We start from the raw sequence: 15,964 nt of genomic DNA, 5'->3' as shown, positions 1-15,964 counted from the left end.
GAGCGGGATATAGCTAGATATACTGTGTGTATTGTTGATGTGAGTATTGCTGTGGTCGTGGATGAATTGGGAATCGGCTAGAGCGCATGCGCAAAGACCACCGTGGGCACGGTGGTGCCCACGGTGGTCTTTGCGCATGACAAAACCAAAACCAACCAGTAGAGTAGAAAATGCGATGGAAACAAATTTACTTGTATTTTTCATTCGTTACATGGGAATTTAACCACACGTTTATTTTTATGAGCACTACGTCATCACGCAGTTTTATTCATTTTTTAAATCCGTAAGTCATTTTGATGAAAACACCCCTGCTGGGAAAACGCGCATATTGTTTTATGTAGATATTTTTGAATAATTGCATGACAATCCCTCGCCAATTGGATGGAAACCTAGGTCGTGTCAATTTTGAATGATAATTCTTCCCAGTTTTACCGGTTTTACCGGATCCACATCTATTCCGTATCAAAATATAGGATCATGTGTAAGAATAAATTATTTCTCAGAAGTAAACTGAATATAATGACTCGATACAATATTAAATCAATATCATGAATGAGCAGTATTTAGTGAAAATGGATGAGAAAAACATTTTCTGTAAAGTAAACATGTTTTAATATATCGAAAACCTCAAGTCAGACCATTCTCTCAGTACATTTAGAAAAGATATCTGTCAGGAGTAAATTTATCCACAAAAACAAAGATAATTGTATACACATTTTAAATGACCACGTTCACAAAATGTGCTGATATAATCATCAGGCCGAAGCAAAAGATTAGGGGAGGACCACCTCACTTGCAAATAGTAAACTCTGAACTGTTGGATTGTTACATCATCATTGAAATCAAATCAAACTTTATTTACATAGAAAGCTTTACAAAAGTCTGTTCAGCACACATGTATTTATCTGAATCCCACATCATGAATGATCCAGAGTTGCTTTGCTTTTGTTGTCCACATCCTGCCTTTTAATTCCCATCTTCCGACAGAAGATCTTTGTCCTAATTTTCATCCTGTTTTCCTCCTTTGTGGATGTTTTTCACATGCGTCAGCAGGTTAGACTTTTGAGTGAAGCTTTTCTCACAGTCTCCACAGCTAAATGGTTTCTCTCCTGTGTGAGTCAGTTTATGCTTCCTTAGGTTGCCCTTCAAATTGAAGCTTTTCCCACAGTCACCACAGCTAAATGGTTTCTCTCCTGTGTGAGTCCGTATATGATCTGTAAGGTTCCCCTTATGATAGAAGCTTTTCCCACAGACACCACAGCTAAATGTTTTCTGTTGTGTGTGAGTCAATATATGTTTCCCTAGGTCTCCCTTCTGATTGAAGCTTTTCCCACAGTCACCACAGCTAAATGGTTTCTCTCCTGTGTGAGTCAGTTTGTGCAAGTTCAGGTTTCCCTTCTGACTGAAGCTTTTCCCACAGTCACCACAGACAAATGGTTTCTCTCCTGTGTGAATACTCATGTGCCTGGACAGATCTCCTTTGTGTTTGATGGTCTTTCCACAAACTGGACAGATACAGGGTTGGACATGGGCCTTCAGTTTACAGGTGGAGTTGTAGTGTTTATTGCCGAAGCTGCATTCACTGAGTCTCTTCTTGGTGAGAGTCACATGTCTCTGCAGGTCAGCTTTCAGAGCAAACATTTCACCACAGTCACGGCAGTGGTGAGTTTTTCTAGGCGTGGTGCCAGTTTTGGAACAGTGTTCCCCCATTGGTGGGTTGGGATCCAATGGTGGACTACTATCAAGTCCTACTGGGTCATTGCTTACAGCTGAGTTGTGTCTGGAGGCATTGTTTTGATTATCTGGAGGGTCACAGGGAATGTTGAGACCCTTAATGTGGGTCACAGTGACAAAAGGTGTGAGATTCACTGGTTTAGAGTCTCTCTCTCTGTTCTCCACAGTCTGGGTTTGGTCCTCCTGATCACATTCACTTTTCACACAGGAAGGAGTGAATATGAACTTCATGATATCAGGCTCTAGACCTTGAAGCTGCTCTTCCTCCTGACTGGTCCTGACTTCCTCCTGTTCCTCTTTAATCTGTTTGGTCTCTAGGTCCTCCTGCCCCAGACTGGGGCTCCACTCCTGCTCACAGTGCTGCTGCTCAGGGGGAACCTCCTCTTCAGAGACAGAGAGCTGCAGGCAGTCTAGAGGGAAGGAGAGGAGGAGCAGAGGTTATTTATAACATAATGTGGAATCACTCATGAATTATAGATCTCTATGATCTATACAGCCTGAGTGCAGACAGCTAGCTAGGTATTTGCTTTCCTTCACACAAGCCATATAGGTGGTGGGTTAACATGCCTACTATTGAACACACTGTTGCTAATGAGAACAAAAGTTCCACCGACACAGTCTAACCCTTAACAATCTTTGAACATCTGAAAAATAGTGTATGTTTTAGAGGATCGAAAGACCATGATTGGCATAAGAACCTTTAGGTTAAGGTTAGCATCCAGTACAGCATGTCTGATCAGAACAGGGATGAGGCAGATGTCCGGGTTAAGGGGAGTTTAATGGGAAGAGATGTCCGGGTTAAGGGGAGTTTAATGGATGGGAACAGGGATGAGGCAGATGTCCGGGTTAAGGGGGGTTTAATGGGAAGAGATGTCCGGGTTAAGGGGAGTTTAATGGATGGGAACAGGGATGAGGCAGATGTCCGGGTTAGGGGGGTTTAATGGGAAGAGATGTCCGGGTTAAGGGGAGTTTAATGGATGGGAACAGGGATGAGGCTGTCCCCGTCCACAGTCCACCTGGTCGTGCTGCTGATCCAATTTCTGTTGTTTTGTCTGTGTCTATAAACCCTGATGTGTTACCTTGCCCCGCTACCTTTTCAACCCTCTCTCTTCCTCTCTACCGCACCTGCTGTCTCGACCTCTGAATGATCGGCTATGAAAAGCCAACTGACATTTACTCCTGTGGTGACCTGTTTCACCCTCTACAATCACTGTGCTTATTATTTGACCCTGCTGGTCATCTATTAATGTTTGAACATCTTGAAGAACAGCCAGATGGACTGGCCACCTCTCAGAGCCTGGTTCCTCTCTAGGTTTATAATCTCCACCCGGCACAGTCAGAAGAGGACTGGCCACCTCTCAGAGCCTGGTTCCTCTCTAGGTTTATAATCTCCACCCGGCACAGTCAGAAGAGGACTGGCCACCTCTCAGAGCCTGGTTCCTCTCTAGGTTTATAATCTCCACCCGGCACAGTCAGAAGAGGACTGGCCACCTCTCAGAGCCTGGTTCCTCTCTAGATTTCTGCCTTTCTAGGGAGTTTTTCCTAGCCACCGTGCTTCTACATCTACATTGCTTGCTGTTTTGTGGTTTTAGGCTGGGTTTCTGTATAAGCACTTTGTGACATCTTCTGATGTAGAAAGGGCTTTATAAATACATTTCATTGATTGATTTAATGGAAAGAGATGTCCACATTCAAACACACACATCTGACCACTCTTGGTTCAGATAACTGAGAATCCTATCCAGTGCGAAGTCATAATAAAACGTAGATTATAGTATTGCTATATTTTATGCCCCCGTTAAAAACACTGCACAGGTGAGGTACCTGCTATACAATACAACAGGCATTTGTCCAGCCACAATCCAATGAACCAAACAGGCTAATTGGTTCGTAGACATGCTAAACGACCAGTAAAAGAGTGTAGGTACATCTACATTACATAAACAGAATATACAAGAGCGATTTACACCAATTGCAATAGCCAACCAGCACCACAAAATGACTTATGCTAACAAGGCTAACATCGCTAGCTAACATGCTAAATACCCATTCATTCTTAATGCAAATGCTAACACTAGCGGACGTGTATGAGCTAGCGAACAAGCTCAACACAATTATTTACAACAGACGCTACTTGACAAATTCACAAGACAAAGATCTCTTAGAACTATAATTTAGCTGCACGCCCAATAAACCATCAGAACAGCAAGGTACACTACGTGACCAAACGTATGTGGACACCAGCTGAGTACACTACGTGACCAAACGTATGTGGACACCAGCTGAGTACACTACGTGACCAAACGTATGTGGACACATGCTGAGTACACTACGTGACCAAAAGTATGTGGACACCAGCTGAGTACACTACATGACCAGACGTATGTGGACACATGCTGAGTACACTACATGACCAAATGTATGTGGACACCTGCTTGTCATTAATATGTAGTTGGTCCCCCCCTTTGCTTTCCCCCCTTTGGAAGGCTTTCCACTAGATGTTGGAACATCGATGGTGGGATTTGCCTCCACTCAGCCACAGGTGCATTAGTGAGGTTGGGCACTGATGTTGGGCGATTAGGCCTGGCTCTCGGTAGGCGTCCCAATTCATCCCAGTTGTTCAATGGGGTTGAGGTCAGGGCTCTGTGCAGGCCAGTGAAGTTCTTCCAAACTGAACTTGACAAACCATTTCTGTACGGACCTCACTTGTGCTCTAGGGAATTGTCTTGCAGAAGCACGAAACGGCCTGCCACAAACTGGAAGCACAGAATCATCTAGAACAGTGGTCACCAACCTTTGAGGCAAGATTATTTTCGCAGTCAAAAAGAAAGCTGAGATCTACCGCACAGATTTGTTTTTTTTACATTAACCTCACACAAACAGTTGTAGGAGTGAGGTCTGGGCACTAGGCCTAATAAATTATCACAGCATATTGGCTATATGATTGGCATGCCAATATTATTTATCTGACCATATTATATTTCAAAACTCGAGCTTTCAAAATTGATCAGTTGGTTTAGCGCTTGAGAGGCACCGTGGAGCATGAATTGAAATAATTAGTTTGTTTATTTTACTGGACTGACGGTACATGCATCTGATAGTAAACGAGGTCAAATCACGACATCAGTGATCTTCAGGTCAAAAAGTCGGAGCTCTGGAAAGATGCCCGAGTTTCCGACTTGGATGACCGTTCAAAACCATTTTTGTTTTGTAATAGTGTTGAATAAAAGCAGTGACAGTGCTGAATATAAACTTAAAATCACTCATAAAAAACAGCAACTCTTTGCTGTATTCGTTGACAGTCTCTCTGTGGTGATATTTTAAAAGATATTAAATCTGACGTAAGCTAGTAGCTTAAACTTGGCTGTGGCCAGGGTCATGGAAGCTCTGTAGCCACGGTGATTTAACCTATCCGATTGGGCAGCGCAGTAGGTGCACTTGATTTAGTCACAGATTTGCCGGTCCGCCAGGTAGGCGTAGTTTGTCTCATGGGAACACTTTGCTTACCCGGTGCACAGGACTTTTGAATCAAGTGCACCTACCGGCAACAGTGGTACAGTAGGACTTTTGAATCAAGTGCACCTACCGGCAACAGTGGTAGAGTAGGGCTGCTGAATCAAGTGCACCTACCGGCAACAGTGGTACAGTAGGGCTGCTGAATCAAGTGCACCTACCGGCAACAGTGGTACAGTAGGGCTGCTGAATCAAGTGCACCTACCGGCAACAGTGGTACAGTAGGGCTGCTGAATCAAGTGCACCTACCGGCAACAGTGGTACAGTAGGGCTGCTGAATCAAGTGCACCTACCGGCAACAGTGGTACAGTAGGGCTGCTGAATCAAGTGCACCTACCGGCAACAGTGGTACAGTAGGGCTGCTGAATCAAGTGCACCTACCGGCAACAGTGGTACAGTAGGGCTGCTGAATCAAGTGCACCTACCGGCAACAGTGGTACAGTAGGGCTGCTGAATCAAGTGCACCTACCGGCAACAGTGGTACAGTAGGGCTGCTGAATCAAGTGCACCTACCGGCAACAGTGGTACAGTAGGGCTGCTGAATCAAGTGCACCTACCGGCAACAGTGGTACAGTAGGGCTGCTGAATCAAGTGCACCTACCGGCAACAGTGGTACAGTAGGGCTGCTGAATCAAGTGCACCTACCGGCAACAGTGGTACAGTAGGGCTGCTGAATCAAGTGCACCTACCGGCAACAGTGGTACAGTAGGGCTGCTGAATCAAGTGCACCTACCGGCAACAGTGGTACAGTAGGGCTGCTGAATCAAGTGCACCTACCGGCAACAGTGGTACAGTAGGGCTGCTGAATCAAGTGCACCTACCGGCAACAGTGGTACAGTAGGGCTGCTGAATCAAGTGCACCTACCGGCAACAGTGGTACAGTAGGGCTGCTGAATCAAGTGCACCTACCGGCAACAGTGGTACAGTAGGGCTGCTGAATCAAGTGCACCTACCGGCAACAGTGGTACAGTAGGGCTGCTGAATCAAGTGCACCTACCGGCAACAGTGGTACAGTAGGGCTGCTGAATCAAGTGCACCTACCGGCAACAGTGGTACAGTAGGGCTGCTGAATCAAGTGCACCTACCGGCAACAGTGGTACAGTAGGGCTGCTGAATCAAGTGCACCTACCGGCAACAGTGGTACAGTAGGGCTGCTGAATCAAGTGCACCTACCGGCAACAGTGGTACAGTAGGGCTGCTGAATCAAGTGCACCTACCGGCAACAGTGGTACAGTAGGGCTGCTGAATCAAGTGCACCTACCGGCAACAGTGGTACAGTAGGGCTGCTGAATCAAGTGCACCTACCGGCAACAGTGGTACAGTAGGGCTGCTGAATCAAGTGCACCTACCGGCAACAGTGGTACAGTAGGGCTGCTGAATCAAGTGCACCTACCGGCAACAGTGGTACAGTAGGGCTGCTGAATCAAGTGCACCTACCGGCAACAGTGGTACAGTAGGGCTGCTGAATCAAGTGCACCTACCGGCAACAGTGGTACAGTAGGGCTGCTGAATCAAGTGCACCTACCGGCAACAGTGGTACAGTAGGGCTGCTGAATCAAGTGCACCTACCGGCAACAGTGGTACAGTAGGGCTGCTGAATCAAGTGCACCTACCGGCAACAGTGGTACAGTAGGGCTGCTGAATCAAGTGCACCTACCGGCAACAGTGGTACAGTAGGGCTGCTGAATCAAGTGCACCTACCGGCAACAGTGGTACAGTAGGGCTGCTGAATCAAGTGCACCTACCGGCAACAGTGGTACAGTAGGGCTGCTGAATCAAGTGCACCTACCGGCAACAGTGGTACAGTAGGGCTGCTGAATCAAGTGCACCTACCGGCAACAGTGGTACAGTAGGGCTGTTGAATCAAGTGCACCTACCGGCAACAGTGGTACAGTAGGGCTGCTGAATCAAGTGCACCTACCGGCAACAGTGGTACAGTAGGGCTGTTGAATCAAGTGCACCTACCGGCAACAGTGGTACAGTAGGGCTGCTGAATCAAGTGCACCTACCGGCAACAGTGGTACAGTAGGGCTGTTGAATCAAGTGCACCTACCGGCAACAGTGGTACAGTAGGGCTGCTGAATCAAGTGCACCTACCGGCAACAGTGGTACAGTAGGGCTGCTGAATCAAGTGCACCTACCGGCAACAGCTCAACACAATAAAAAATAAAAAAAGTAGCACAAGCCTTTATCGTTTGTGGGCTTTTCTACAGAAATATTTGATGATCGACTAGGACCGGTCTAGAATGTCATTCTATGCTGTAGCGTTAAGATTTCCCTTTACTGGAACTAAGGGGCCCGAACCATGAAAAACAGCCCCAGACCATTATTCTGCCTCCACCAAAATTTTACCGTTGGCATTATGCATTGGGGCAGGTAGTGTTCTCCAGAGAACGTGTTTCCACTTCTCCAGAGTCCAATGGCGGCGAGCTTTACTCCACTTCAGCCGAAGCTTTGCATCGCACATGGTGAGCTTAGGCTTGTGTGCGGCTGCTCGGCCATGGTAGTGAGTGTTACAACAGAGGACATAACATTTTTAAGCAAAACGCTCTTCAGCACTCGGTGGTCCCGCTCTGTGAGCTTGAGTGGCCTACCACTTTGCGGCTGAGACGTTGTTGCTCCTAGAGCTTTTCACTTCACAATAACAACACTGACAGTTGACCGGGGGTCAGCTTTAGCAGCGCAGAAATTTTTACAAACTGACTTGGAAAGTTCGCATCCTATGACGGTGCCACGTTGAAAGTCAATGAGCTCTTCAGTAAGGCCATTCTACTGCCAATGTTTGTCTATGGAGATTGCATGGGGGTGTGCTCAATTTTATACACCTGTCAGCAACAGGTGTGGCTGACATAGCCAAATCCACTACTTTGAAGGGGTGTCCACATACTGCTGAATACATACTGTATGTGACATCAGGAGGACAAGTAGCAAGAGGGAAAATGTAGTGCTCGTCAGGATAGGGAAACCACATAGAGAATGACAGAGGCCTCTAGTGGCCAAAAGGCAGTATTACCCTGGGCAGCGCCATTAAGGGCTTCCACCATTTTAATGTCGTCAAGTGGGAGGGACTTCCAACTTCATTGGCTGATCCCCCCTGATGACCCTGTTGGGAGTCTTAACCTGGACCAGAGACATTATGGGGCACAGGGGCATGCAGTATCCAGCTGTGACGTCATCCCTCAGAGCAGTCAACCCTCAGAGCAGTCAACCCTCAGAGCAGTCAACCCTCAGAGCAGTCAACCCTCAGAGCAGTCAACCCTCAGAGCAGTCAACCCTCAGAGCAGTCAACCCTCAGAGCAGTCAACCCTCAGGGTCTCAATGCTGCCACCTACTGTATGTCATCTCTCAGGAAAAGTGGGTGTGTCGAAAGGAGTGGGCGTTTCGAAAGGAACCATATAAGGGGAAGTGGGCCTTTTGAAAGGAACCATATAAGGGGAAGTGGGTGTTTTGAAAGGAACCATATAAGGAGAAGTGGGTGTTTAGAAATGAATCACATCACCAATGTGGCACTGGAGTCAGAATGGAAACATAAGTGTGTGGAGCTGCTGTCCAAGCAAAGGGAAAGCACTGCCACGTTGGGGCTAAACCACTTCTACAAAATGTTGAAATGGTGACCACTGAAAGCCTAAACAGTTTATTAATTTACTAGAACTATTGCTAACTATCAGTAGATCTATGTACAAACCTATTCTACATAGTTGTATCTCTGGTGTCCTCCGCAGCAGTCTCCGTAGCCGATCATTCTCCTCCTGGTACTCTGCTACAGTTTTCTCAATCGCACCAAAAATCTCCACAGCAGCAGATGCCGTTAAACATTCATTTAACAACACACTCAACAACTGTAGTTTAGACGTTTTCAGTGGACTGAGAGTTGGGTGTTGAGCTAGTACGGCTTCTTGACATGGGTTCTCCAGATCACATTCACTTTTCACACAGGAAGTAGTGAAAATGGAGTCTTTGGTATCAAAGAACCCTTGAAGCTGCTCTTCCTCCTGACTGGTCCTGACTTCCTCCTGTTCCTCTTTAATCTGTTTGGTCTCTGGGTTCTTCTGTCCCAGACTGGGACTCCACTCCTGCTCACAGTGCTGCTGCTCAGGGGGAACCCCCTTTTCAGAAACAGAGACCTGCAGGGAGTCTGGAGGGAAGGAGAGGAGGGTCAGAGGTCACCTATACAGACATGCCTGAGTGCACAATGCCATTTCTAAAGGCTTTTGTTGACGCCGACAAAAAACATTTTAATATATTTTTTAATGATCTGTTTATGATGTTCCAATACGAAAAACCAGATACAAACATTGACATTCAGTGTTGAATGGAAACACAAATGTAGACGACAAAACAAAACTTAACACAGATATTCAGAAAAAACTAAAATGTCCCTCTCATAGATCTAGGTGGTCCATATTACTGGTACCCTGTGTGTGTGTGTGTGTGTGTGTATATATACACTGGTACCCTGTGAATATATATAGTCATACTGGTACCCTGTATATACACTGCTCAAAAAAATAAAGGGAACACTTAAACAACACAATGTAACTCCAAGTCAATCACACTTCTGTGAAATCAAACTGTCCACTTAGGAAGCAACACTGATTGACAATAAATGTCACATGCTGTTGTGCAAATGGAATAGACAACAGGTGGAAAATATAGGCAATTAGCAAGACACCCCCAACAAAGGAGTGGTTCTGCAGGTGGTGACCAGAGACCACTTCTCAGTTCCTATGCTTCCTGGCTGATGTTTTGGTCACTTTTGAATGCTGGCGGTGCTTTCACTCTAGTGGTAGCATGAGATGGAGTCTACAACCCACACAAGTGGCTCAGGTAGTGCAGCTCATCCATGATGGCACATCAATGCGAGCTGTGGCAAGAAGGTTTGATGTGTCTGTCAGTGTCTAGAGCATGGTGGCGCTACCAGGAGACAGGCCAGTACATCAGGAGACGTGGAGGAGGCCGAAGGAGGGCAACAACCCAGCAGCAGGACTGCTACCTCTGCCTTTGTGCAAGGAGGAGCAGGAGGAGCACTGCCAGAGCCCTGCAAAATGACCTCCAGCAGGCCACAAATGTGCATGTGTCTGCTCAAACGGTCAGAAACAGACTCCATGAGGGTGGTATGAGGGCCCGACGTCCACAGGTGGGGGTTGTGCTTACAGCCCAACACCGTGCAGGACGTTTGGCATTTGCCAGAGAACACCAAGATTGGCAAATTCGCCACTGGCGCCTTGTGCTCTTCACAGATGAAAGCAGGTTCACACTGAGCACGTGACAGACGTGACAGTCTAGAGACGCCGTGGAGAACGTTCTGCTGCCTGCAACATCCACCAGCATGACCGGTTTGGCGGTGGGTCAGTCATGGTTTGGGGTGGCATTTCTTTGGAGCACAGCCCTCCATGTGCTCACCAGAGGTAGCCGGACTGCCATTAGATCCTCAGACCCTTTGTGAGACCATATGCTGGTGCGGTTGGCCCTGGGTTCCTCCTAACGCAAGACAATTCTAGACCTCATGTGGCTGGAGTGTGTCAGCAGTTCCTGCAAGAGGAAGGCATTGATGCTATGGACTGGCCCGCCCGTTCCCCAGACCTGAATCCAATTGAGCACATCATGTCTAGCTCCATCCACCAACGCCACGTTGCACCACAGACTGTCCAGGAGTTGGCGGATGCTTTAGTCCAGGTCTGGGAGGAGATCTCTCAGGAGACCATCCGCCACCTCATCAGGAGCATGCCCAGGCGTTGTAGGGAGGTCATACAGGCACGTGGAGGCCACACACACGACTGAGCCTCATTTTGAGGACATTACATCAAAGTTGGATCAGCCTATAGTGTGGTTTTCCACTTTAATTTTGAGTGTGACTCCAAATCCAGACCTCCATGGGTTGATACATTTGATTTCCATTGATAATGTGTGATTTTGTTGTCAGCACATTCAACTATGTAAAGAAAAAAGTATTTAATAAGAATATTTCATTCATTCAGATCTAGGATGTGTTATTTTATTGTTCCCTTTATTTTTTTGAGCAGTGTATATATAGTCATACTGGTACCCTGTGTGTGTGTGTGTATATATATATATATATATATATATATATATACACACACACACACACACACAGTGGGGCAAAAAAGTATTTCGTCAGCCACCAATTGTGTAAGTTCTCCCACTTAAAAAGATGAGAGAGGTCTGTAATTTTCATCATAGGTACACTTCAACTATGACAGACAAAATAAGAAAAAAAATCCAGAAAATCACATTGTAGGATTTTTTATGAATTTATTTGCAAATTATGGTGGAAAGTAAGTATTTGGTCACCTACAAACAAGCAAGATTTCTGGCTCTCACAGACCTGTAACTTCTTCTTTAAGCGGCTCCTCTGTCCTCCACTCGTTACCTGTATTAATGGCACCTGTTTGAACTTGTTATCAGTATAAATACCTGTCCACAACCTCAAACAGTCACACTCCAAACTCCACTATGGCCAAGACCAAAGAGCTGTCAAAAGACACCAGAAACAAAATTGTAGACCTGCACCAGGCTGGGAAGACTGAATCTGCAATAGGTAAGCAGCTTGGTTTGAAGAAATCAACTGTGGGAGCAATTATTAGGAAATGGAAGACATACAAGACCACTGATAATCTCCCTCAATCTGGGGCTCCACGCAAGATCTCACCCCGTGGGGTCAAAATGATCACAAGAACGGTGAGCAAAATCACAGAACCACACAGGTGGGCCTAGTGAATGACCTGCAGAGAGCTGGGACCAAAGTAACAAAGCCTACCATCAGTAACACACTACGCCGCCAGGGACTCAAATCCTGCAGTGCCAGACGTGTCCCCCTGCTTAAGCCAGTACATGTCCAGGCCCGTCTGAAGTTTGCTAGAGAGCATTTGGATGATCCAGAAGAAGATTGGGAGAATGTCATATGGTCAGATGAAACCAAAATATAACTTTTTGGTAAAAACTCAACTCATCGTGTTTGGAGGACAAAGAATGCTCAGTTGCATCCAAAGAACACCATGCCTCCTGTGAAGCATGGGGGTGGAAACATCATGCTTAGGGGCTGTTTTTATGCAACGGGACCAGGACGACTGATTCATGTAAAGGAAAGAATGAATGGGGCCATGTATTGTGAGATTTTGAGTGAAAACCACCTTCCATCAGCAAGGGCATTGAAGATGAAATGTGGCTGGGTCTTTCATCATGACAATGATCCCAAACACAACGCCCGGGCAACGAAGGAGTGGCTTCATAAGAAGCATTTCAAGGTCCTAGCGTAGCCTAGCCAGTCTCCAGACCTCAACCCCATAGAAAATCTTTGGAGGGAGTTGAAAGTCTGTGTTGCCCAGCAAAAGCCCCAAAACATCACTGCTCTAGAGGAGATCTGCATGGAGGAATGGGCCAAAATACCAACAACAAAATACCAGAAAACATTTGACCTCTGTCATTGTTATATAAACTTTGTTGGCAAATTATTGAGATAAACTTTTGTTCTTGACCAAATACTTATTTTCCACCATAATTTGCCTAAATAAATTCATAAAAAATCCTACAATGTGATTTTCTGGATTTCTTTCTTCTTCTCATTTTGTCTGTCATAGTTGAAGTGTAACCTATGATGAAAATTGTGCACAACTGGCTATAGGCTACACAAGCCTCCCCACAATAGACCATTCCTCTTCTCGTGAAATCCCAGGAGAAGCTGTAGGACATTTATTTAGTTAAAAAAATTAAAAATACTAAGCCTAAATAGCCTATTAGGGGAAAGCAGCAGGTTTGCTCTTGCTAATTGCTGAATGTAAAACAGGCCTACGGCACAGGGGAAAGGGAGAAAGTTGGGGAAAGGGAGAAAGTTGGGGAAAGGGAGAAAGTTGGGGAAAGGGAGAAAGTTGGGGAAAGGGAGAAAGTTGGGGAAAGGGAGAAAGTTGGGGAAAGGGAGAAAGTTGGGGAAAGGGAGAAAGTTGGGGAAAGGGAGAAAGTTGGGGAAAGGGAGAAAGTTGGGGAAAGGGAGAAAGTTGGGGAAAGGGAGAAAGTTGGGGAAAGGGAGAAAGTTGGGGAAAGGGAGAAAGTTGGGGAAAGTTGAGGAGATAAAGTGCATTGTTGTGATCACTTTCGTTCGGTTCTGATAACATTGTTCCACTGATGCAATGCAAATAGTCGCACAGGACAGACAGAGATCACAGTGAAAAGGACCGAAAGCAATTCACAACCATTAGAAACACTGAAAGAAACTAGCAAACCACTTGAGCAAGGAGGCAATGACATACTTTAAAATATGCTCAGCCTAAACAGGGATTGTTGTTGAATTGCTACATTTAAAAGTATGAGTTACTATGTTATTTTTCATGAGGCCTACATGTACATTGAAGTATTATTTGCAGTTGTCACTATGACAATAAACACAAACATTATCTGTGTGTTTTATAGACCACATGAATGGTCTGGACCAGTATCTGTTTGTTAGAGACCTCATGACTGGTCTGGACCACTATCTGTTTGTTAGAGACCTCATGACTGGTCTGGACCACTATCTGTTTGTTAGAGACCTCATGAATGGTCTGGACCTGTATCTGTTTGTTAGAGACCTCATGACTGGTCTGAACCACTATCTGTTTGTTAGAGACCTCATGAATGGTCTGGACCGGTATCTGTGTGTTTTATAGACCTCATGACTGGTCTGAACCACTATCTGTTTGTTAGAGACCTCATGACTGGTCTGGACCACTATCTGTTTGTTAGAGACCTCATGACTGGTCTGGACCACTATCTGTTTGTTAGAGACCTCATGACTGGTCTGGACCACTATCTGTTTGTTAGAGACCTCATGACTGGTCTGGACCACTATCTATTTGTTAGAGACCTCATGACTGGTCTGGACCTGTATCTGTGTGTTTTAGAGACCTCATGACTGGTCTGGACCACTATCTTTTTGTTAGAGACCTCATGAATGGTCGTGTGTGTGAACTTAACTTGGATCCGCGTTAATTTGCAATGATATCCTTCGCCACCGTTTCCTTACAACATAATAAATATAGTTAGTTTCCTTCCAGCTAATTTCTTAGTTACACGATTGTATAACTAGTACAATTAGTTTGAGGGTGCATTATTTATCAACTTCGACGAGGACGAAAAATAGCATAGTTACTTAAAACGACGTTTCACGTTTTTTGCATGAACCTGAATCAAGAAAATTAATGGTGAAGTCTCTCCCAGACACGGTACACTATTCCTCCACACCACTATATACTCACCTCTTCTACATAGTTGTATCTCCGGTGTGATCCGCAGCAGTCTCCGTAGCCGATCATTCTCCTCCTGGTACTCCACTACCGTTTTCTCAACTGCACCGAAAATCTCCACAGCAGCCGCCGTTAAACGCTCATTCAAAAACACACGCAACATCTGTAGTTTAGACATTTTCAGTTGAGTAACTTATTCAGCTCAGTCAGTATGTCTTGACCCCACACAAGAAGTGTCGTCTTCAAATCTACTTCCGTGTTCTAGTCAAGGAATTTGAGAAAAATCCTTTGTTCTAAGCGGGTAGCAAACTCGGAAACGCAAAACAGCGCCGCTAGTTGGATGGGGGTTCAAATTAGAACAATTTAATAGGATTTCTATAGTTTGCATTCATACAAAGTGCGCTTTGGGGTGGTAGGGGTGGTAAAAGTACCCAATTTTCATACTCAAGTAAAAGTGAAAGTCAGCCAGTAAAATACTTTGAGTAAAAGTATACAATTATTTGGTTTTAAATATACTTAAGTATCAAAAGTAAATGTAATTGATAAAATATACTTAAGTGGCAAAGTAAAAGTATAAATATTTTCACATTTCTTATATTAAGCAAACCAGGCAGTATCATTTAAAACAAAACAGATAGCCAGGAGCACACTCCAACACTCTGGCATCATTTACAAATGAAGCATGTGTTTAGTGAGTTCACTAGATCAGAGGCAGTAGGGATGTTCTCTTGATAAGTGTGTTTAGTGAGTTCACTAGATCAGAGGCAGTAGGGATGTTCAGGTATGTTCTCTTGATAAGTGTGTTTAGTGAGTTCACTAGATCAGAGGCAGTAGGGATGTTCAGGTATGTTCTCTTGATAAGTGTGTTTAGTGAGTTCACTAGATCAGAGGCAGTAGGGATGTTCTCTTGATAAGTGTGTATAGTGAGTTCACTAGATCAGAGGCAGTAGATGACTGGGGATGTTCTCTTGATAAGTGTGTGAATTGGACCATTTTCCTGTCCTGCTAAGCATTCAAAATGTAACAAGTACTTTCGGTGTCAGGGAAAATATATTACGTTTTTAAAAAGTACATTATTTTCTTTAGGAATGTAGAAAAGTAAAAGTTGTCAAAAATATAAATAGTAAAGTACAGATACCCCCCAAAACGACTTAAGAAGTACTTTCAAGTATTTTCACTTATGTACTTTACAACACTGTTATTTGGAGTCCACTGGAAATCATTATTTCCCAAAGGATTCAAATGATATCATGAATCGTGAAAATGGATGAGAAATAGCCTTGGACAGATGGAAGAAGCTATTTTTATGTATTTCGTTCTTCTAACCACTTTCCATCTCTGAACAACAGGGTTGGCACCCAAACCCTAGAGGCCATGTCATCTGATGCGACATTCCATCGCTCTCCTTTGTCAAACAGCCCTTTTGGACAAATTCATCTTGGTCCCTCCCCGTTTCGTTCCGTTTGCGCTGTTTGCTTCTG

At 45.0% G+C, this 15,964-nt stretch overlaps 1 protein-coding gene across 3 annotated transcripts in view; it reads right to left on the bottom strand.

The window, feature by feature from the left end:
- LOC109880282 (zinc finger protein 37-like) overlaps positions 1–14,742 on the bottom strand; it is a 63,910-nt gene extending 49,168 nt beyond the window's left edge. For all 3 annotated transcript variants that reach the window (XM_031791720.1, XM_031791718.1, XM_031791719.1), the window contains exons 1-2: positions 14,496–14,742; positions 8,933–9,382 (exon numbers count right to left, since the gene is read on the bottom strand). In XM_031791720.1, coding sequence (XP_031647580.1) covers positions 8,933–9,382; positions 14,496–14,661 — 616 coding nt within the window. In that variant the 5' untranslated portion in view covers positions 14,662–14,742. The remainder of the gene's footprint in view (positions 1–8,932; positions 9,383–14,495) is intronic.
- Between the last annotated feature and the right edge of the window lie 1,222 nt (positions 14,743–15,964).

This window comes from Oncorhynchus kisutch, linkage group LG16 (assembly GCF_002021735.2).
Source record: "Oncorhynchus kisutch isolate 150728-3 linkage group LG16, Okis_V2, whole genome shotgun sequence".
NCBI classification, from domain to species: domain Eukaryota; kingdom Metazoa; phylum Chordata; class Actinopteri; order Salmoniformes; family Salmonidae; genus Oncorhynchus; species Oncorhynchus kisutch.
Note: the sequence above shows the minus strand (reverse complement) of the source record. Positions and strands in the feature narration are given on the sequence as shown.